At 33.4% G+C, this 22,248-nt stretch overlaps 3 protein-coding genes across 3 annotated transcripts; 2 read left to right on the top strand and 1 right to left on the bottom strand.

The window, feature by feature from the left end:
• Window positions 1-158: 158 nt before the first annotated feature.
• On the top strand, window positions 159-5,681 carry LOC138330142 (synaptobrevin-like). Its single transcript, XM_069277549.1, has 4 exons — window positions 159-311; window positions 2,061-2,200; window positions 4,174-4,317; window positions 5,428-5,681. Coding segments are annotated over exons 1-4 (369 nt in total). The 5' UTR covers window positions 159-309; the 3' UTR covers window positions 5,511-5,681.
• A 106-nt stretch (window positions 5,682-5,787) lies between these two features.
• LOC138330143 (nitric oxide synthase-interacting protein-like) lies at window positions 5,788-16,818 on the bottom strand. Its single transcript, XM_069277550.1, is given in 11 exon segments — window positions 5,788-7,778; window positions 8,475-8,583; window positions 10,101-10,171; window positions 10,995-11,111; window positions 11,620-11,732; window positions 13,209-13,302; window positions 13,974-14,018; window positions 14,021-14,099; window positions 15,112-15,164; window positions 15,816-15,968; window positions 16,748-16,818. Coding segments are annotated over 10 exon segments (876 nt in total). The 5' UTR covers window positions 15,939-15,968; window positions 16,748-16,818; the 3' UTR covers window positions 5,788-7,706.
• A 31-nt stretch (window positions 16,819-16,849) lies between these two features.
• LOC138330141 (protein Hikeshi-like) lies at window positions 16,850-21,766 on the top strand. The gene is made up of 4 exons (XM_069277548.1): window positions 16,850-17,005; window positions 17,352-17,481; window positions 18,301-18,405; window positions 19,080-21,766. The coding sequence occupies exons 1-4, from the start codon at window positions 16,976-16,978 to the stop codon at window positions 19,406-19,408; spliced, it is 594 nt and encodes a 197-aa protein (XP_069133649.1). The 5' UTR covers window positions 16,850-16,975; the 3' UTR covers window positions 19,409-21,766.
• Window positions 21,767-22,248: the final 482 nt, after the last annotated feature.

The following is a 22,248-nucleotide window of genomic DNA, read 5'->3' as shown; positions in this document are numbered from 1 at the left end:
ACGTAATTTGAATATTTAATAATATTATTTGGTGTGCTGAGATACCTTTATAGCCTAATAGTATTTTTTTGTGATTTTGTCAAATAACGTTAATTAGGACTGATAGAATTATTTATAAATGTCGTAAAACTTTACGGTAGAGAATGTATGACCTCTGACCTTTTCCGGAAGCAAACGGATCCGGACGACCAGTTTTGAAGTTTCACCAAGTTTTCTAAGCTCTTCGTTAAAACCGTTTTAACGACGTTAAGGAATTATTGTCGAGGAGTATACGTCTGTTCAAACCATATTTTAACAACAAACAAAATCATGTATGCTGACAGTTTATAAATGAAATTTTGAATGACATCGATAGGTGAAAACATTGGCACGCATCCAAAGAAATCACATGTGAATGAATATTGCACTTATATGCCAAGAGCCAAGAGTTTCCATGCACGCAACCCGCACTTAGGTTTAGGTATAATATTATGCAGATTGTGTAGTCAAGGGAGCTATATAACTATTTTATGTATAACTTGAACTAGCTAGCAATTTGTTTCTATTTATTTTAAAAAAAGAAAATAGAAATAAAAAGTAAGAATTAATTAAGTTCACAAGTCCCTGTGCTCAATACATTGTTAAGCAAAAACAAATTAGTTAAAGCACAGTCAGGGCTAAGTTTAGTTGAGACCTTTGTAGCTAGAATGTTGTTATTTTCGTATAAATAATTTGAAACACTTTCTAAGTACGGAAGAAAATAAAAGAATGTAATTAGCTACAACATGAGTATGCATGCACATGTATTTCAGAAACAATCATATGAAGAATAAGGAATAATTCATACAGAACCAATAACTACTGAAAAATAGAAATCATATCATCATGGAATTGTTATTGCAGCCATTAAGACTCAAGTAGAACATATCTAATTTCTTTATATAGACTTTATGATGATTGTGATTTTTTTAAAGAAAATAGTTAAGATGTTCAATACTAAATTATGATGACTGTGATTTGTTAAAGAAAATAAGTAAGATGTTCAACACTAAAACAATGTTTCAATGACATTTTATTGATTTGAGATATTTCTTGTTTTCAGGCATTTGTCCCATGCTCCTTGGCTTCCACCATTACAAAGCACACCCCAGAAAGATGTCAGAATTTCCTTTCTGCTTAACATTGAAATGCTGCAAAGATAAATGTTTTGTCCTACAGTGTAACAGAAGCCTCAATTGCAATGTAAACCTCGGAGTCCGTACACTACAGATCCCAGCACTCCTACATGTCCATAAAGCACTGCACTATAGGATATGATTGGCCTAGCAATGGTTATGGAATTGCAGGTTAATGAATTTGAATATTGACCTTATGAAATCTTTGTGCAGAAATAGCCAGGTCCAGTTGTGTTGCTTAGAGAATCACTTGATTGAAATGGTTAAAATAATAAACTTTAATAATAATATCTAGTGGACCTATGATAATTTGGATGTTAATTAGTCCAAAGGAAAAAAAATCAAGGTGGAAACATATTAGGGAAAGGATTTGATTATTGACTAAGTAAATGGAAAATTTGAAATAAAGATGGTTTTGGGCTGGAGATACACGTATACAGGTTATCACACAGGGACCTGACACAAATTTCCAACCAACAGTATATACAAAATTTATACATTTATATGTATTATAATACACTTTAATACATATTTATGTATTGGTTGGAAATTTGTAGCAGGTCCCAGTGGGTTACCATGCAAGGTTAATTGTGTCTAAATTTTTCTGGAGTCATATGGCCCATATGGAAAATACTCAATATGGCAAGTTTATTCAGTTTTTCTGCAACTAGTTGCCACATTAACATTGAATTCAGCTGAAACTTAAACATGTTTTTGATTTTTCATTTCTCAAAGTTTCTGTTCAAATTGTTTCTGCTTTTAGGGTGTAACATTAATTAATGTGCCAGCGGGGTACTTTTGAGTGATCCTGAAGGCACATTTAGGCTCTATTAAATCAAGGACTAGACCAGGCCATTATGAAATTTCAGGGGTGAATGTTAAATAGTTCTTTATTCTATGTTCCAGGGCATCAAACAACGATACAAAATATGACAAACTTGACCAGACCAATAGGCAGGTTAAGGAGGTGACCGGCCTATTGAAGGATAATGTTGAGCGTGTCTTGGAACGCGGCGAAAAGATTGACCGTCTGCAAGAAAGATCAGGTCTGCATATTCATGTATATTTGTAATGCAATAATACTGAAAGCCCGCTTTCTTTTTCGGCTATTAAATTTCACAATTTTTCCATTTCAAAACAAATTCACGAATATCAACATTCACAGATACATAATTTGAACAGAAATTTCTTGCTATATATATCTATTGTGTATATATGTATTTGCAGAAATAAACTTTAAATTTGCTAATTTTTGTGATCACAAAATTCGCGAAGGAAGTTCTACATATCAATTTATAAAGGAAGTTAACCTAATTTAATGCAATTATCACTTTGACCATAAGTGTCCACCACCATGATCAGTGTAAGTCCGCTAAACCTGCCTATATTATAAGGCTTTTTAATTTTTTTTTTCATTTAAAAAAGCCTAATAATATAGGCAGGTTTAGCAGACTAGATCAGTGTATGTGATACGAAAACTAGATTGCTGTCTGCCATTACACATTGGTAGGGCTATGTTGTTAGCCTAATCAGAACCTGGGACAGTGGAGCATTTTGATCTTTTAGAATAAGTTCCCTTCATATTACTTGGGTGGATCAAAATGTTCAGTTATCACTCTAATCACTCTTACAGTAGCGTAGTTTTTACCTTTTTGGATGCATAATCATATATGAAAACAGGGCTCGACATTAACTATTTTAAGGACTTGCCCTGTCGGGCAGGTGACCACAAAAACCTACCTGCCGGACTGGAAATTTGACTTGCCCAATAAAATTTAATGAAAAACGATAGAATTTCTCTATTTTTGAAAATTAATTATTCCTTTTGGTTTTCTTAATTTTAGTGTTTTCTATGAGCATATTAAAGAATTAATGATACAATGTAGTAAATATGGCATCAAAAAGTTTATAACAAAATATGTCCTATTTAATAAGATAAATTGTTCATACTGACCAGTTGGCCAAGTGATAATTATCGGGAACCTTCCAGACTTAATAATTTCTGACTGACACTACCAATCTACTTTGATATATCTTCTTCTTATCCGATCAGTATCAGTGATTAGCTAATAATATTCTAACAAGCAAAAACTGTGAAAATATATATATACCGGTAGTGAAGTGAAAGATTGATTAATGGTCAGACTAGTTACACAGGTTGTGTGTAGCCGGCATGGCAAACAGAACATATATAAATTTCTTGATTTTCAGTCAAAAGCTGGTCATGCATAATTAATCTTACACATAATGATAAACTTTTGATTTCCATCATTGTCATACTGTTGATTTTGAGCTACCATTTGTTATCAATTTCTTTGCCATGCTTTCTGTCAAATTTTATTATGGCTGTGTCATCAAAGGGCTTGAATTATCACAGCATGTACATGTATATAACATGGGTGTACAAACATCTGACCTGCCCGGGGCAAATATAGGGCAATGGTTAATGTCGAGCCCTGGAAAAGTATTTTTCTTTTTATAAAAGAGGAAATTAGCAACTTCCACGTAACTTTTCTTTGCACTTACTACCGTACACATCAGACTTTGTACTTAATTGTATAGCTAGAAATTTATACAATCAGGTTTTTCAACAGTATCAATTATGTGGAATTTGTCAATAGTTTTGTTTGTATCTTTTATAAGGACTAAAGAGCAATAGTTTTATGAAGGGATGTGATTCTTCCTCTTATTAGAGCATTTCCTCTCATTAAAGAATATAGAAATAGCCCTTACCAATTTGCAGCATGTACTGCATTTGCAGCATATGCTGAAACCATGCTGCGTTTTATGCTGGCATCATGCTGCAACCATGCTGTTGCTAGTAAGAATGTTTAGTGGAAGAAATTGAGCAGCTTGCTCCATCCATGCCGTATTCATACTGCATTTATGCCGTAATCATGCAGAAAATTCATAAGGGAAATCAAGTCAGATGTTTCCTTTCCTTAAATTAGATATTTCCTCCATATCCTTGTTTATGTGAAAATTTGCTTCACAGAATTGTCCCATTAAACTTTTGCAGAGGACCTGGAATCAAACGCCATTAATTTCCAGTCCAAATCCCGACGTCTACGCAGAAAGATGTGGTGTAGGAATTGTAAGATGAATTGCATCATTGGCCTCGTGATATTTGGTGTGATCGCTGCTGTTGTTCTCATTGTTGTGTGTAAGTACTGAGGCCCTTCTCAGATAAAATGGAGCCCCTCTATATAATTATTCAAAATAGACTTTCAGAAAAAAAAAAGTGGGGTCCTTTTCATTTTTTGTACTTAAAGGTCCACTACCTTTCCGAAACGGCTTTTTATTTTTAAAATGGGAATGTAAAATGAGATTGATAATTTTGTAGAGTTGCAAAATTATCAACTTACCATTAATACTTCACTTGTAATCACCTCCTGAACAATTTAATTTCAATAAATCAAATGCCAATTTTATAACGCGGGTCATCTTATGTTTCCTGGCGTTGTCCTAATTGCAGCATGTTAGTTGACTATTGCTGTGCCAGATGACAAAACAGCGAAATGAATCTGCACTGTTAACATACCTTACGCAAGAAATCTTGCATATGTTGGTGTCATACTCATCTTAGGACATCCATATATATTTTCTCATGTTATTATTGGTTTTTAAGGGGGAAAAAATTTTGTTTCGGAAAGATAGTTGGCCTTTAAAAATAATATGATATGACAGAGTAAACACAAACCCTCAGCCTTCAGCTGTTCTTAAGATTTTGATTTAGTTATACAATGATTGAAAGTTAATTGCTGTACATGTACTTCCAAACCTATTTATTTTCACACCATCTTAATTTCAAAGTTTTTGTGCCAAACAACCTTTTCACAACAGTTTAGTTTTGCAATTTAAACACATTTGATTCTAGGGTTTGAAATATTTTTGAGTTGATGAATTTTTGCAAATTAAAATAATATTATTTATTAACATTTTAGAATTGTATGTACCATAAAACCTGCCTTAGTGACCATGAACCTCTGTATAAAAACCTCCTGCTTAATAAGACCACTTTCTTAGGGTCCAAACTTGTCATTTATACCATAACTGACCTGTGTATAAAGACCACCTTGCTATAAAGAACATTTTTTCCTTTATGTACAGGTTAGAATGTATCTACACATGATAAGTTTTATACACCTAACAGTCTGTGGTTCTAGAGAATGTTCCTACTTTGATCTTGATTTTGTTTTACATGTATTTATAAAGTTCTTTTAGACTTTTACGAGTCAGTACTTTCAGTACTTGATTGTGCTATTTTCTGCAGTATCCTTAAAGCCTTGGGAACACAGTGACAGCGACAGTAGTGGTGGTGGCAGTGGTCGTGGTAACGATACCTTGATGATGTGAGGTCAAAGGTCAAAGGTCAAAGAGAGAAATATGTTTTACCTCGGATCCTACAGTCTCAACATCAAATTCATGTTGTGTTGGTGATTGAATGCAAACCAGACACTGTGATAAAACAATTTGTTAATTAATACAAAGAACTTGTACATGAACTTGTTTTGTGATATTGATTTTCATGATGTTTAAATTAAAAAATGTGTACATGAACTTGTTTTGTGATATTGATTTTCATGATGTTTAAATTAAAAAATGTTCCACCGCCGAGAGAACAAAAACAATATTTATCATTTGGATGTTTATTGATGCTTTATCATGTACGTATATGTCTAATTAACAAAATAATACATACAAAATAATTAATTTTACTTTTGTTGTCTGCGCAATTTGTACCTCCGTATAGGGCTTAGTGCCATGGATATTTTTTTCAGGATGCAATTAAATTATTATTTTGAATACCTCTATTCTATAAAATCAGCTTTCAATGATGACAATAGTGTAAAGCAAGTAACCTTTGTTACTAAAGAAAAATATAATTTATAATATTTTTATCAATAAAAAATTTCCATTTGTCAGCAGTGTAGCACCTTTAATTTCTGTTCCTTAAACCTACTTAAGTTATTGACCTTTCATATATAAATATGGAATTTTGGTGTACCTGGTATATTATAATGTCATTTAATAAAACCTTTAAGATTGTTGAAAATACTTCAGATGAAAACATTCTAGGTGTAAAAATATGGTAAATGATTTTATTTTTATAATGATGCTATATATTATATTTTATTTAATTCAATGAAACATCAAATAGCTATACATAAGGAAGAAAATAAGGTATTCTGTTTTTAATTCATAATTTATTTTTGTTTAAATTGTGTTGTATATATATACAAATGACAAAATAAATGAGTAAAACATATATAAATAATTTTTATCAATTAATTACTTTTAGACTGTCAGAGAGACGTTAATCACACACTAGACTGACCACCAGACCCAAGTTGTTGACTTTCACAGCAGAGTGCTTTACTAGATATACTCCCCTTAGTTTGAAACTTAGAGTCAGACATGTACTAGAGACAGAATAATCAAGCCAAATTTCAGTGATGTTTTCAATATTCTAGAGACTGGTGGCCAGTCTACACATTCACACGATCATTTAATTCACCTCCACACATCTTTCAATTCTCACAGCTTCTCAATCTTAAAATTTAATTTACATGGCCAAGTATAGAACATCATTGTATCAGTAATATCTGTATACATGCATCCTTAATTTCAATATCAACCCCTGGACCCAGTCATAGAAAATCTTTGTGTAAAAGATGAAACAAGGTAGTTTGGTCAATTGATGACATAAAAGTACACTGTATTGACTATAAAGTTTGATACTACCCTTGAAAAGAAACTATTTTACCTCCTGAAACACCTTCAGTTTTAAAATTTAATAGTTCAGAGGGTAGACTTTACCACAGTCATAGCAACCCCCGAAGTAAGTTTACCACAGTCATAAAAATCCCTGGAATATCTAGGATGAGAAGAATAATTTACACATTACTTGATTTTTTCCCCCTTGAATAAAACCATTTATCCTTTGCTTTTAAAAGAGTTACTTATTCAGCCCTGAAGACATATTAAGACTCTTCCAAATCAAGGACTAGAACAAACTGACCTTCATCGTTCATCTGACTGCTTCTGACATGTACCAAGGCCATGACCTGCATTACATTAAACTTGACCTTTGAGCAGTCTGTCCTTGACCTGTATAATGTTGACCTTCTCATTTGAATAGTCCGTCCTTGACTTTGTATCAAATTCAATTCAACCTTACAAACATTTGCTCCTAATATTTAACAGCTTATTTTGACATTTAAAAATCTGTTCTTGACCTGTAAACAGTTGACCTCAACCTTAGATCAATCTGCTTGACCTGTTAAATGTTGAACTTTGAACTTTTATTGTCTGTCCTTGCCATTTAAAATGATGCACTTGAAAACTTTCAACAATTTGTATTTGTTCTTAAAACATGCTTAGTTGCACTTAATTTTCTGAACCAAAATAACCATTTCCTTAAGCTGTACCAGGCAGAGATTAGCATTTAGTTCACCATTAATGAAATTTTCCATGAAAATCACATCCAAGTTCAAGTAGAATTGTCTGCTAGGATCTTTCTGCTTGTTTATTGTTCGAAGGTGTGAAGTCTTAAGCCATGAGTACAGCTCCATCCTTTTTCGCTTCTAACTCATTTCCTGCCGCTGCAAAACCAGATGCACCCTAGAAAAGAACAAAATATGACGAGCTATAACTTCTGCCAATGGGGTTGAAGTTTAAAACTAGGTCAAAGGTCATTTTAAGTTAAGCTTTCTGAGGTATGACATTGTATCCATATAAAAGCATTTATGACAATATACATACATTACATGTAAAAAGTATTCAAGCTGTAAATTATGTGCTAAATATACCGTCAAATTTTAGTGCGTGGATACTAATTAGCACAATTCGGTGTGTTAATACCTGAAATACCCACTACAACATTTAGCGCTCATGGATTAGCGTTCCAAAGACAGCATGAAATGCGCTAAAATCAAAAATACTACTACAATAAGTACTTTTAGAGTATCATGCATAAGAATTCTAATAAAATCTTGCCCTATGTGGCTATCATAAATTACACTAAATGTGAAATTTTATCCCTAGTATCTAATACTGTATACATTGTTACTAATATTTACAGGGGTTGTAATTTCGCTTATTTATCCAAATTCGCATAATTTAATAACTTGCTGAATTTATCAAAATCATAGTTTTACCTATTTTAGTTAGATGAAAGAATGATGCTTTAAAAAGCTTCAAAGATAATTCGCAAAAATAACCCCCCACGAATAAGTTCAAAACTGCAAATCGCGAAAATTTACACCCGCAAAATTAACAACTATATACAGTGGCCTTCAATAATTAAATAAATGTTACCCTTTGAAGATGAATGATGTCCTTTTCTCTGAGCTTTGCACCATTAATTGGGTCCAACATATCCTTCTTAATGATCTTCTCTATACATTCCACGGTAACCACACTACCTCTGGCAACAGAAACATAAACCATTAAATCGGAATTAAAATCATACATACTGTATTTGCTGTAATTAGCGTCCCTCCACCAACGAACGCCCCTCTCTTATTGAGGTGTTGAAGTTATATAAACGTCCCCTATCCCATTGATTTAATTATGATTTACAACTGTGTGATGCTTATAACATCTGCATTGTATCCCATATTAGATGGAGTTGCGAGTCTTTCAAATGTGAATCATGACATCATATGAATCTCAAAGGAATGTTTACTTTGACAAATTAACGTGCCATGAGTATGGAAAGAATTAAAACATTGCTGACTTGTTTCAAATATTTTTTATCTACAACTTACATTTTGGTTTCCTAACTAGCGCCCCCTGTGTTGCGACCTTTGTTGTCCAGTTTCAAGAACATTCCTTTTTAAGGAATTTCTTAACTTAAAATTCTCCACAGGAAAGCATTGCAGATTTCAAGGAATGCTCCGGAACTTTTTCCTATGGGGAATTTTAAGTTAAGGACTTCCGTAAAGTTAAGGAATGTTCATGAAACTGGGCCCAGTAAATATGGTAACAAAAAACACACAAATGTAATAGGAAAGATTTGCTGACTTGTTTCAAATATTTTTTATCTACAACTTACATTTTGGTTTCCTAACTAGCGCCCCCTGTGTTGCGACCTTTGTTGTCCAGTTTCAAGAATATTCCTTTTTAAGGAATTTCTTAACTTAAAATTCTCCACAGGAAAGCATTGCAGATTCCAAGGAATGCTCCGGAACTTTTTCCTATGGGGAATTATAAGTTAAGGACTTCCGTAAAGTTAAGGAATGTTCATGAAACTGGGCCCAGTAAATATGGTAACAAAAACCACACAAATGTAATAGGAAAGACAACAGCATGTACATGTAACCAGCTGCTGTACTGACCAACATAAAGCTGTCCTTAATGATGTATGGAAACTGAACTGTGTCAATCATCGGTGGCGCCAACGATGGTTTCAAAATCCCAAAAACGATGTGGGTAAAGTAAGATTAGTCCCACCTTCAGATCATTGTGATGTCACAAAAATCACGTCAAAATAGGACGTCACAATCACCTAAATGTGGGACTATGGTACTTGACAGTAAAATTCACCCACAATGCTTTGGTACTTCAAAACCCCCATAATTGGCTTGTGTTCAGTGGTTCTGGGTTTGAACTTGTTGATTGCTACATGTTTTCCTCTTCTGTAACACATTGGACTTATACTATGGTTAAAAAAAAACTACAACTTATACCTGCAGCCTTTGATATGTTTTTCCTTCTCCATTTCACATATACTGTATTTGTATATTACAGAGTTATCTGCCCTTGTGGATATATTGATTAAGAAGTCCTGTGTATGTGAGCATAACATCATAATTTTCAGAGAAAACGATGTAATTTTGCTCACAAAATAATGACGTTACAATGAATACTTACCCGCAAGGGAGGTAACTGTACTATGCTGACTGAATATTGATAACAAACTTTTAGATCTTTATTACTTACGATGGTCTCAGAACTGCACAGGGTACAGAGTTTCCAAGGACGTCATTTGTTACTGCACACACATACCGTGCCTGTTTCCAAAATAATATAAGTTTGAAATATCATCAGTATATTGGATTAAATGAAAGGAAAATCCTTTTGGCATCAATTAAAGCATTGTATTTAATATTTTTTGAATCTATGGGCCATACATGTTATATGGGCCACGCAATGAGTAGATTATTACTTTCACTTTCAATTTTTTACCTACAAAACCACTAAGGGAGTTAATCTGATATTTATAATAAAGTAGTTCAGAAATATAAAAGGAGATAATCTAGTATTTATAAATCTGGACCGTTTTCATGTTCATGTATATGATTTGCCTGGTTGGACATAGTTGTTTCCAATTAATTACTGACTTGGTGATTTTATATTGTTTTCAGACAAGGCTTGACAAAGCCTTCATAGGCCTGTATCAAAATCTGGTCTGTCAGGATTTATACGCAAAGTTTTAAATTGCTTTTACTAACGGTTCAACCATTCCAACCGTTGAACCGTATAAATGAAAATGGCACTGTTTAGATATATATAAAGGGAGTTAATCTAATATTAAACATTAAAGCTGACAATGCAAGTTAAAATGCATTCAAGTGAGATTGAAAACAAATTAAAGAGTTTCAAGAATTGAGACATTCGATCCCTTATCGAGGACCAACATTTTCTTTCTTTTTATAAGGATATGTAATGGCAAAGGGAGATAATCTGATATACTTACAGGACATGTAAAGGGAGATAATTTGGTATATTTAGATAACTGCGGGAACAGTGTAAACATCTAAGGGAGATAATCTGGTATATCTTAAACTGTATAAAGACATACAAAGGGAGATTATCGTGTATTTTAATACAGACCTGTTTTGTGATGAGGGCTGTCTTGTTGTCTCTGTCGTTGATGTTGGTGAGGTTCACAGTTATCAGATCTTTGAGTCTTAATGGCTTCCCACTCATTGGACACTTGACCTTCTCATCCTGGTAAAGTCGATGAAAACAAATTAAAAACATTATAATATGATATCAATTAGAATAACAAAAATAGCAACATAACATTATGAAACAAAATAATGTAAAAACTCTATCCTATAAAATTTGTAATGGTCAATTAATTCTAGTTTTTCAAAAAAAAAAGCTTAGTTTTCTCAAATCTCATACTTGTAATTATAGAAATGTACAAATTCAGATTATCTGTTTAATTTCAACTTCTATAAATATCACGAAATCCCTTGTAAACCAAATAGTATACAATTTGTTACATATGAATATGATACATGTATAATATTCTGTATATAAAAATTATCTGCCCGTGTGGGTCGGTATCGATTATGACGTCATCATTTTGTGAGCGGAACATCATATTTTCCAGCGAAAACAACATCATTTTCACTCATGAAATAATGACATCAAAATCGATAGCTCCCCTCCTCACAAGGGCAGATAACTGTCATATACGAATATGCAATAGATGTTGAGATAGACTGACCGGTTTGGTGACTTTGCTTGCTCCAGCTGCTGGAGTCATTGAAGGGATCCAGAAACTTGGGAGCTCCTTTGACTTGGTAGAATCCATGTTTGAGATGCTAGCTTCAGCAGCTTCTAGAAAAGTATTATTTTGACATAAAACATTTCTAATTTGAGGTTGAAGTTTTATATTTTCTTACTGGGAGCTCCTTCGACTTCATAGAATCCATGTTTGAGACGCTAGGTTCTGCAGCTTCTAGAAAAGTATTATTTTCATACAAAACATTTCTAGTTTAAGGATGTATTCTTCTGAGGTTTTAGTCCCGTTGAAGTCTCGTTTCGACAAAGATCAAAGAAGTTACGAGATTTTCAAATACAATTTATCAATATCTGTAGCAAGTTGCCATTTGCAAATTTTGTCAAAAAATGACAGTTCTAACTTTAGCAGATTTTTTTATACGGGGATTTTAAGAAATGGCCCAATTGGCGGCCATTTTGAAATTGTGTCTTTTTTCGCTTTGAGTAGAGCCAAAGTTTTACTATTTTTTACTGAAATTGTTTTTACTTAAATCATCACTGCCCCAGCATTTTTAGCTGTATCGAGCTAATTTTTGCTATAAATCTTTACTTGGTTTGTGGTAATTAAAATATTGAGCATTAATGTATGAAATGATTCACTTTTTTCACTTTAGTTTTACCTTTAATGGTAATTTGAGCACTTTTATTTTTTAATCTAAAATACTGAAAAATAACAAATATTCAAGTGGGGCAAAAAAGTAAGCACAAGGACCCCCCCCCCCCCCCCCATTTTTCTGCCCGATTTTGGAAGAACAACCCTTTCCCTATTGATACGCAAAATATAAACAAAAGTTTAATACCAGAACTTTTTCTTTACAGGGCTAGATTTGGCAAAAATGGCTGAAAATGGTGTATTTTGTAGCTCAAAATTAAGGGGTAGGGGTAGCATATGTTGTTATTCTGAGAAAAAATATTCTTATTAATCAAAACTGGTATATTTCAAAAGAAGACTACTGGAAAATAAATTCTACAAACATTAATACATATTAAACACCTCATTAGGAAATTATGGCTAAAATAATAACGGCAAAATTTCCATAAAATCCAATATTTTGTCAACTAGGTATCTTTGAGTGACAGCAGCTCAAAAACGAGCACATGGACATATGCTTTTTCTTTTATGGTATGAACTCCTCTTTCCAAAAATCTATATGAGAAAAAAGTTTAATACAAGAAAATTTTGACTTCTCAGAGGAGTACATCCTTAAGGTTGGTATGGCAGTTTCAAGATCCCAAAACAATATGGGTAAAGTGCAATTTACCATCAATTAGTCCCACTTTCTGGTGATTGTGATGTCATATTTTGACATAAATTTTGTGACGTCATAATCATGGGCAGGTGGTACAAAATGATAAGTAAATTGTACTTGTACATCATTTTGGTATATCGAAACCTGTGTATTAAGTGCTCATTAGTTGTCGAAGACAGAGGCTTCAGGTTTGCTATGACATATAGTCCAGGGGTTGATATAACAACAGTGATAGTAACCCCTGAAATGTTGAGGATGAGGATGCCTCCTAATTCAAACTTACTCTGTTTGGCTGCTGCCCCTGGTGCTTGAGTGCTGATCTGCAGGGTCTGTTTCTTAGATTCCAGCTCTGCTCGTCCTAGCTCTCTAAGTTCTTCCTATAAATAATGATTGTACCATTTATGTAAATGCAAATTCATGAAAAGTCCAAAATAATTTTTGAACAAATTACCTTATTTCAAAATGCAGCAAAGCTAATCATCATTAATAAATAAAGACTGTTTTCATACTACATGCTAAAGAGCTGTGCGTTTGGATTTTTCTAATATTTGTACCAATATGAAATGCTAAAAAAAAACATTTTCTATTATAAAAACATTAAAAATATCAAAGCAATACTCCATACGGTTCAAAATTCATTAAAATGCACGATTAATTAAATTTCAGCCAATATAAATACATTCTGTCTTGTTTTCAACAAAATAGAAATTTCAATTACGAATGAAAAACATTGGATCTGACATCTTGTATCAAAGTGGTATGTTTCCAGAAACAAACCACTTGTACCAGTTCGATACAGCTGGTTTGGCATATTCAGATCCAGCAGACGGGTGAATATTTCATACATAATATTTAATGGGGGGGAGGGGGGGGGGGTCAACATTTATATGACACTGGGGTGAGAACCTATAAATGGGCAATGTGTGTTTGATTTACAACACCTGCTCCTTGTTCTATGACACTTGCCTCCTTGTAACAAATCTGGTGAGGAACCTATAAATGGCTCCAATTTCTAGCGAAGGATTGATGTGATTTGATTTACATATACCTGATCTAAATTTCCATTGTTCTGTTTTTTTTCAAATTTTTTAAGCCATGTTTTGCAATTTCTTTCTTGATATGGTGAAGGATATATTCCAAAATTGCCTCCTTGTCATAAAGATAGCCATCTGGAAACTACAAAACAAAAGTCACATCATGTCAACATTGGAACAATGGTTGTTCTTTAAACATTCCAATCAGGTTAGCTCCAATTTCTAGAAACAAATTTTTGGGGCATATTCGAGTCTTAACGTACCTTCTCCTTTAAGCCATTAATTTTTATATAAGTTACATAAGGAGAAAAACTCAATGACTTAATTCTGCACTTTTGTTTAGAGAAATTGAGGCCTGATGTAGCCTTGCAGTATTTAGGCTTCCATCATTATTTTTGTAAACTCACTTATTTGGATCAATCAAATTTTAGCACAAACAAAATCTTAAACATTTGCAAGTTAGCGCAATTAGAAGAATTTTAGCAATTATCCTAATGTCACACACAAACAATACATCACATTAAAAGAGACATTGGTCAGAAAACTATTGTTAATTCATGATCAGTTCTATAATATTTTGATAAGATAAAACATTGAAAATTTCATGATGACATCAATTCTGAAAATGTTCATGACCATATAATAAACAAGTACATTTACATATACGTATAGATATGATCTAATTTCAAAAGTTTGTCAAATATCCAAGAAATAAATAAGACAGATATAATCACAATCAGATTAAATAAAATACAGATCCTTATAATCACTGCATTTGATAAGAGGATCTGACATCATCCCATTAGGGGTCATGTTCTGGTGACCTTTGGAAATGACCAATCAAATTATTGCTGTTGCCAGAAGAATCTTGACCGGGGACGAAACTGTTTGAAAAATCTGTCAGAATAATTTTCCTGTACATAGTCAAAGAGCACAACAAAGCTGAATGTATATGCATGCTGGGATGAAATGGCGTTTTACAATTGATGTAGCAAAGTGCAGAAAATGCATTTGATCTGAAGTACAGGTGGTATAAAGATCAACTGAACATAACCCCTAACGGGATGTTGTCAGATCTACTATTGAACAGAGTACTGGGTATAAGGATCTGTATTTTAATCAGATTGGATACAATCAATTACTTTTACTTACGTTACAACAGGATTCTTACACGGTTGAAGCGTGAGACAACAGCAATCAAATTCCTATATCAAACAGACAACAATTATATGTTATATATATTATGTTTTATTATTCAAATCTTATCTCTCAAATGCACACCAAACTTGGATGCCTCAAGCTCTGCATAAAAAATCTATGAATGGCAGGCGCTATATATTTACCAGAATAAAAAAAACTCAAAACTCTACAAAACTGACCCCCGTGGTTTCAAGATTACAAAAAGTCGTGGATAAAGCAAGATTTACCATCTATTAGAAACACCTTTCAGTGATTGTGACGTCATATTTTTATGCAATTTTGCGACATCATAATCCCCAGAAGGTGGGACTATAATCAACCATTACCCACATCAGTTTGGGATCTCGAAACCCCTGTATCAAAATTGGAGAAAACATGTATGAATGCCAAATGCTATATTTGCCATAATCTAATTAAAGTACCTCAAAACTCTACACACAACCAATCCTGTCACTGCTGGACCAATTATAAAGCTACTTAAAACTAATGACCACTTAATTTTCTAACTCAATAATGTCACAGGCCTTATCAAATTTGAATAGGAAAACTCTACATACATGTATCATCTTTGTTGAAACATGTGTATTTCAGCAAGATTTTCTTTATTTGGGAAAATATTTACATAATATTGGGGAAACAGCAAAATTTCTCTTTACCTTCACAGAGTCTTTGCCCAGTCTCATTTTATTGGTGCCATATCCTGAGGATGAGGCATCCCTTTTCCTCTCATGATACGAGTACACCGTTCCAGCTGTACAATTTTTAGAATGGCGAGTCATCTTGTCTCTCTGTTATAATGTATGTTTCAGCTGGAATGATAAGAAACAAACTTTTTATTTCTTATTTAATTTCATAATATTCGAACTAGTCCATCAATATTGATTTCATTTAATTTGCTTGAATTAATTGAGAGTTTATCGAATTATCGTACATGTACAGTCCACGATAATATGAATATCATAAGTCACCAGGTATTTGTAGCTCATGCGGTAGAGCATTCAAGTAGTATTTGTAGGTCCTGGTTCAAATCCTGGTCTGGCCGCTACATTTTCTTCGTCCTAGCGCTGTTACAAAATTGTAGCCCATTTACTAAAATAGCCACGGTGGTGGTATAAGAGTCTCGTTAAGGAGTAAGGCGTGTAGAAAGATTGACCTAGGTAGATCATCTGTGACCATAGCTAGTGTTGTAGCGGAAAAGATATAACTTTCTGAATGAGTCAGTCAGAAAGTTATAGCTTTTCCGCTAAACAGTAGGCCTAGCTACTGTGACCACAGGTAGCTCAGTCAGTACAGCATTCGGCTAGTGTTCGCACAGGTCCCGGATTTGAATCCTGGTGGTTTCGTTTTCTCTCTTCCGGTGTTACATTTTGTTGAATCATTATTTTTTAAACTGGTATAAGTAAGACACATACAAATACAAATATAAGAAGAAAGCCAGAGTTGACCAGTATCAACTGAGTACGTAAGATCTCCGTTTGAAACAACTGGACAACCGTGGATAATCAAATTAGCAATTCTAATTATCTGTTCATTAAGAAAGTTGACAAAAAAAGTATAATGACAGTATATAAATTACAATAAGACACACTTGTTTTTCAGCTGGCTCCGTCTGATCCGGTGCTTGCAATGAACCTAAAAATACAGGTCACTAAAATGTTTGTATTTATTGAGGTAAAAAGAATGTTGATTTTAAAGCGTCTAATGATCATGATCACGCACAAAAATCTAAAATCTGGATCGGATATTTTGATCTCGGATGACAATAAACGAAAGAAATTTAGAACGAGGAGACTTCGGGGAGGAGTAGGCCTTCGTGATGTTTGGACTGATAATATCGGGTCGGTTGGTAAGTGGATTTTCCTGGATTCTTGTATTTACTGTAGTTTTGATCGTATCCTGCATCGGTCAAGATGATGTTTTATTTTCCGGATACAACAAAACACTTGTTTACAATAAAATATTGACTGATAAAATTCTATTACATACATGAAATATATGATATGCTCAAAGGACTTTTTAATTACTATTTTCAAATGCGAAATATGTTATTTTATCTATGTCATTATTTGTGTTAATGACAATGCAGTAAGGATCTGCATGTATTCAAATTAGCAAATGGCTTATAAGATTTTGTTTTTGTTTAAAACATTAATGCATACTTACTTTTAATTGTTTATGATATATTGTTTCAGGTTCAAACGGAACCACAGCAGTTGGGGGAGACACAGTTTCTTTTTACTATTCCGGATGTAGATAATGTCAATCATGTGGTGGTCTTTCTCACTGGACAAATGGCATTTCCTGAAGACCTTGGAGCAGCAGGTACATTATCAAAGATTAACAGCGTAAAGTTTGCCAAGTCTTGAACAGCCAAATAAAGCATCTTACATGGTTTTGGAAAGTGAACGAAGATATTGCAACCCGGATGTAAGATTTTGGCTGGTCAGCATGAAGCTCGCAGAGTGTTGAAAGCCAAAATCTTATACATGGGTTAATAGAGATATCTCTATTTTTCTCCTATACACGTCTACTTGATGAAATTAAAGTTGTTTTCAAGCATTTTCTTTTTGTCTTGTTGGCAAGTGTTGAAAAACCAGCAATTTATGCATTGGTTCAGACATCCATATCTACTTGTCACACCCATCTTTGATTATTTTTCTCTTATACTTGATGGGATTTTGGTTACAATATTAATTTGGTCATGTAAATTTTACTTAATAAAGTTTCAATGTGTATAAATTTCATGTTATCTAGAACAATCACTCATCTTACATTCAATGGTAAATATATATCTTATGTAGTGGAATTAGACTGGGTCTATCATCCGTGATCAGGTAGCTCAACACAATACATATCTCCTGTTACAAAATTGGCAACCACTGTTTCAATCCTTGGAAGAATTTAGTCTTATATAGCAGTGGGAGATGTGAACTTGTGAGTTGTTGTGTCTTCGAGGGTGAAGACATGGAGGGAGTGAAATCGGTCTGGTTCTGTATCAGTGACCAGGTAGAGCATGCGGCTATAGTGTTCAGAGGTTCATCAATCATGGTTTGAGTCCTGGTCTGGCTGCTATATTTTCTCTTCACCTGCTTCATTCATAAAAGTAATATTACATTAATTCTTGACAATTTTTTGTTTCAGTGTATTTCTCCTTCCCTAACCCACAGGGACAGACATGGCAGCTATTGGGCCATATAGCCAACTCAAAGCCAAGTGCAATTTTCAAGATCACAAAATTAAAACAAGGTAGCAGTTAGTGCCCCTCCCCTTTTTCAGTGGCCTAAATTTCATTACATTTTCAAGATCACATAATAATTAAAACAAGGTAACAATTTGGGTTCACTATATCTTACATAATTATTAAAAGTAGCACTGAAATATTCATGATTTGATTACTAGCTTTCAAGACCAATAAATGCCATTTAGAAGTACATAGTAAGAACACAAAATGTCATTCCAAGTCTGTGAAATTGAGTTTCAAGTCTGTGAAATTTAGGCCTAAATAATATAAGGGAGAAGGGGGCGCTTACTGGATTGAATATGGTATGAAAATTTTGGTTGTGTGTAACATAAAAACATATATATATTGATTTAATTATTTCTCGAATTCCAATCTTATCCTCTGAAATTCCAAATCAGTTGATAGACTCTACTCTGTAAGACACAATCAAGCCTGTTATAGCAACTAACTCTATATAAAGACCACCTGCTTAATAAGACCACTTTCTAAGGTAGAGTACCAAATCAGCAACTTAACCAAAATATGACATGTGTATAAAGACAACTTGGCTATAAAGACTATATTTCCTTTGTCTTTTGGGTGGGCTTTATAAGACAGGTTTGACTGCATCGATAAATCTGTAACAACATGCTCTGTTAAGAATTGTAATGAATTTCATATTTTTTCATGTGTGTTTTAGAGGACTCCAGTGGTTCGGGTCATCCATTCGGTCAGTTTGGTGTACAACAGTCGCACATGGCACAGATTGGGATATCGGTGGAACCGCTAACACAACTAAGTCAACAGACGCCGGTCACACAAGCCAAACCCTCAAGTGTTGAACCGTTTGTAGAGTTCTCGCAGAAAATGCTGGAAAATTTCTTTAACTATGCAGGTTCCTTTGGACTGACACAGGCTCAAATGACACCCAATCCCTCGGAAACATATGTTCCTCTTAGTACGCTACAGTCGTGGTTTCAAACATTTCAAAGACGATTACAACAAAATCCGTACTTCTGGAGGTCATAGATGTTACATGTTATTGGAATAACAGTTGTTTTTTTCATTTTTTTATGGAACTTTTACAGAAAAAATATATTATAGATCTCTGGAATGAAACACCTTTTCCAGTGCATGCTAGTTTTTCATATATGGAAACTGTTTTTATCACATAACTGATTTGTTTTCAACCATGCCTTACGACTACAATATACCTATGTCATATATAACACATGTGTAGCCGAAGGAAACTTATAGTGTCATACTGGCATAGTTATAATAATGATGTCATAATTCATATTTGACATAGCATACATGCTTTCAGTAGACAGAAACATTACATCACTGAAATTAGATAAGCAATAACAATGTGTACATTTATAACTACCATATTTGCCATAATTAGCACCCAGGGCCCTTAAAAATTGTAACAAAGGGGTGCTTATTAGTGAACCAAAATGTGGGTTGTGGATGACAAAAATCAGTAATATTTTAACTCTTTCTGTACTAATAGTAGGTTAATCTGTTACATTAAACATGTATATGCCTTTTATCTGAGGCACATTATTCTGTCATGATTTACATATCTTGCCACAAGACTCGTCACTTCATCAAATATGGGATACAATAATGATATTAGAGGCAGCACATTATGTAAAACATCCTTACTAAAGTAAATACATAGGATGGGGGCAGTTATACAACTTCAACTACTTCTCCAGAAAAGGGGATGGGAGTTTATAGGGAGAGGAACACTAATTACAGCGAATACTGTATATATTGGGCAGTTTTCTGGATTGTTAGGTAATATTTTATATTACTATAGACTAATTTACTGTACCATGGTTGAAACTATTTTTGTAGGAATTGTGACACCTGATCACCTTTAAAATGTGTTCGTTACAAAAATACGTTGATTTATAGTTTAGTGTCATTTAGTTGTGATTTAGTTACTATGTAAATTTAGGCATAACTTGTATAATGGCAATTTATTTTCAGTGATGCTTTCATTTTTATGGAGAAAACTGTTATTTTTGTGCTGTATGAACATTTTATGATAAAATGTGAAACTAACCACAGGGACCTGGCACATTTTTTTACCAACAGTATACAATACATACATTGTATGTATGTGTATATATATCATAGTATCATATATATACTGTTGGTACAAAAATTGTGCCAGGTCCCTGTGAAACTAACTGATTAATATGATAAACATGAAATACATGTACTGTGCTTGATTAGGAGTAAAATACAGTTACCATAGCTGATTCAATAAGCACCCCTGTCCCCATAAGCACCCCTCCCTCTTTTTCAGAGACCTCAATTTCACTTACATCGAGCTGAATACAGATTGTAACTATGAAAACTATGAATAGATCTCTATTTGATTTCTTTTGTAAATTGATTAATGACTTCTAGACTTTGCAATAATTTTGTGAAATGTTGCCCAAATTTGGTCCTATAAGCACCCCTTCATTTTTCTCCCCTTCAATTTTTTAATTGCCCTGGATGCTTATTGTGTTAAATACGGTAAGCTTATTATTTCTTCTTTTAGGACATGACTGAACAGTTAATGTGAAATGCATAGGTTAAATACATATTCCGAATTTGCATATTACAGAGTTATCTACACTTGCGGGTTGGTATTGATTGTGACGTCATGCGTTTCGGAGAAAATGACGTGAATTGCGCTTACAAAATAATGACGTAACAATTAATACCTACCCACAAGGGAGCTAACTCTGTAATATGCAATGACGGAATAGCTTATAAGGAGGAACATTTTATTGCATTGAAAAAATACTATGATTTGTGGTGTTGTTGATAGATTTGTGAGCAGCCATTTGTGATCCTGATTAAACATTGTATCAATGTTTTGACATTTATTGGGGCTGCAAGCAAGCTTCAAATCACAGGGACCTGGCACGAAAATTTTTAACCAACAGTATACATATATATATTATCGTATCTATAATATATATATGTATACTGTTAGTTAAAAAAAAATCATGCCAGGTCCCTGTGCTTCGAATCATCAGTACAGCACAATTGATAGTTAAATTTCATTCTTAATACGATTATTTATAAATGTGAGCTTAAAAGGATTATTAAAAATTTTAGAATCAACTTTTCACTTCTAACCACATTTGGATGATTTTGAAGGTTTTAGACTCGTTTACACAGATTTTATTGAAAGCTTAATTTTGTTTGCAATCGTTTGTACTTTGTGGCACTAGGTCAATTTTCTCAGCTTTCTTACACTTTAATTATTTTGATTAATTTAACATGGATATGCAATGTATGAAACTATTGTGTTCAAAACCATCATTTTGTAATTAACATGTTTAGAAAGCAATGCATTAAAATTCTATATAAAATAAATCTGATATTTGTTATTTAATGCATCTGATAAATATTCAAATTTATTAAAAGTATAATCTTGTTAGTGAAAAACATTGACTTTTGTTATAGATGTTGACTGCTGCAGAACAACCTAAGTTAGTTGAATGCTCGATCTAGTTTTAAACAAGAGAGAGAGAGAGAGAGAGAGAGAGAGGTTGACTTGCATTGGCAAACGTGGCACAATAACTGTGCGCAAAAGCGGGCAAGATGGAATGGTTGATATTACCGCCTTGATCGATAATGCAGTGATAACTAACAAACAATGGATTTCGTACCGCCATTGTTTTGTGTATAGTGACAATTACTTGGCGAAATCAAAGTTGTATACGGTATTTAGAAAAACAAAATGAAAAACAATTTTCATGTCTCTTTATTGAAGATATAAATAATGTGAACTATTATTGAAAATAGGTAGATAATGTCTCTTTGATCTCCTCACACATTCCATCTCCTTCCTTACA

This window comes from Argopecten irradians, chromosome 8 (genome assembly GCF_041381155.1).
Source record: "Argopecten irradians isolate NY chromosome 8, Ai_NY, whole genome shotgun sequence".
Classification (NCBI taxonomy): domain Eukaryota; kingdom Metazoa; phylum Mollusca; class Bivalvia; order Pectinida; family Pectinidae; genus Argopecten; species Argopecten irradians.
This window is presented reverse-complemented; position numbering and strand designations above follow the sequence as displayed.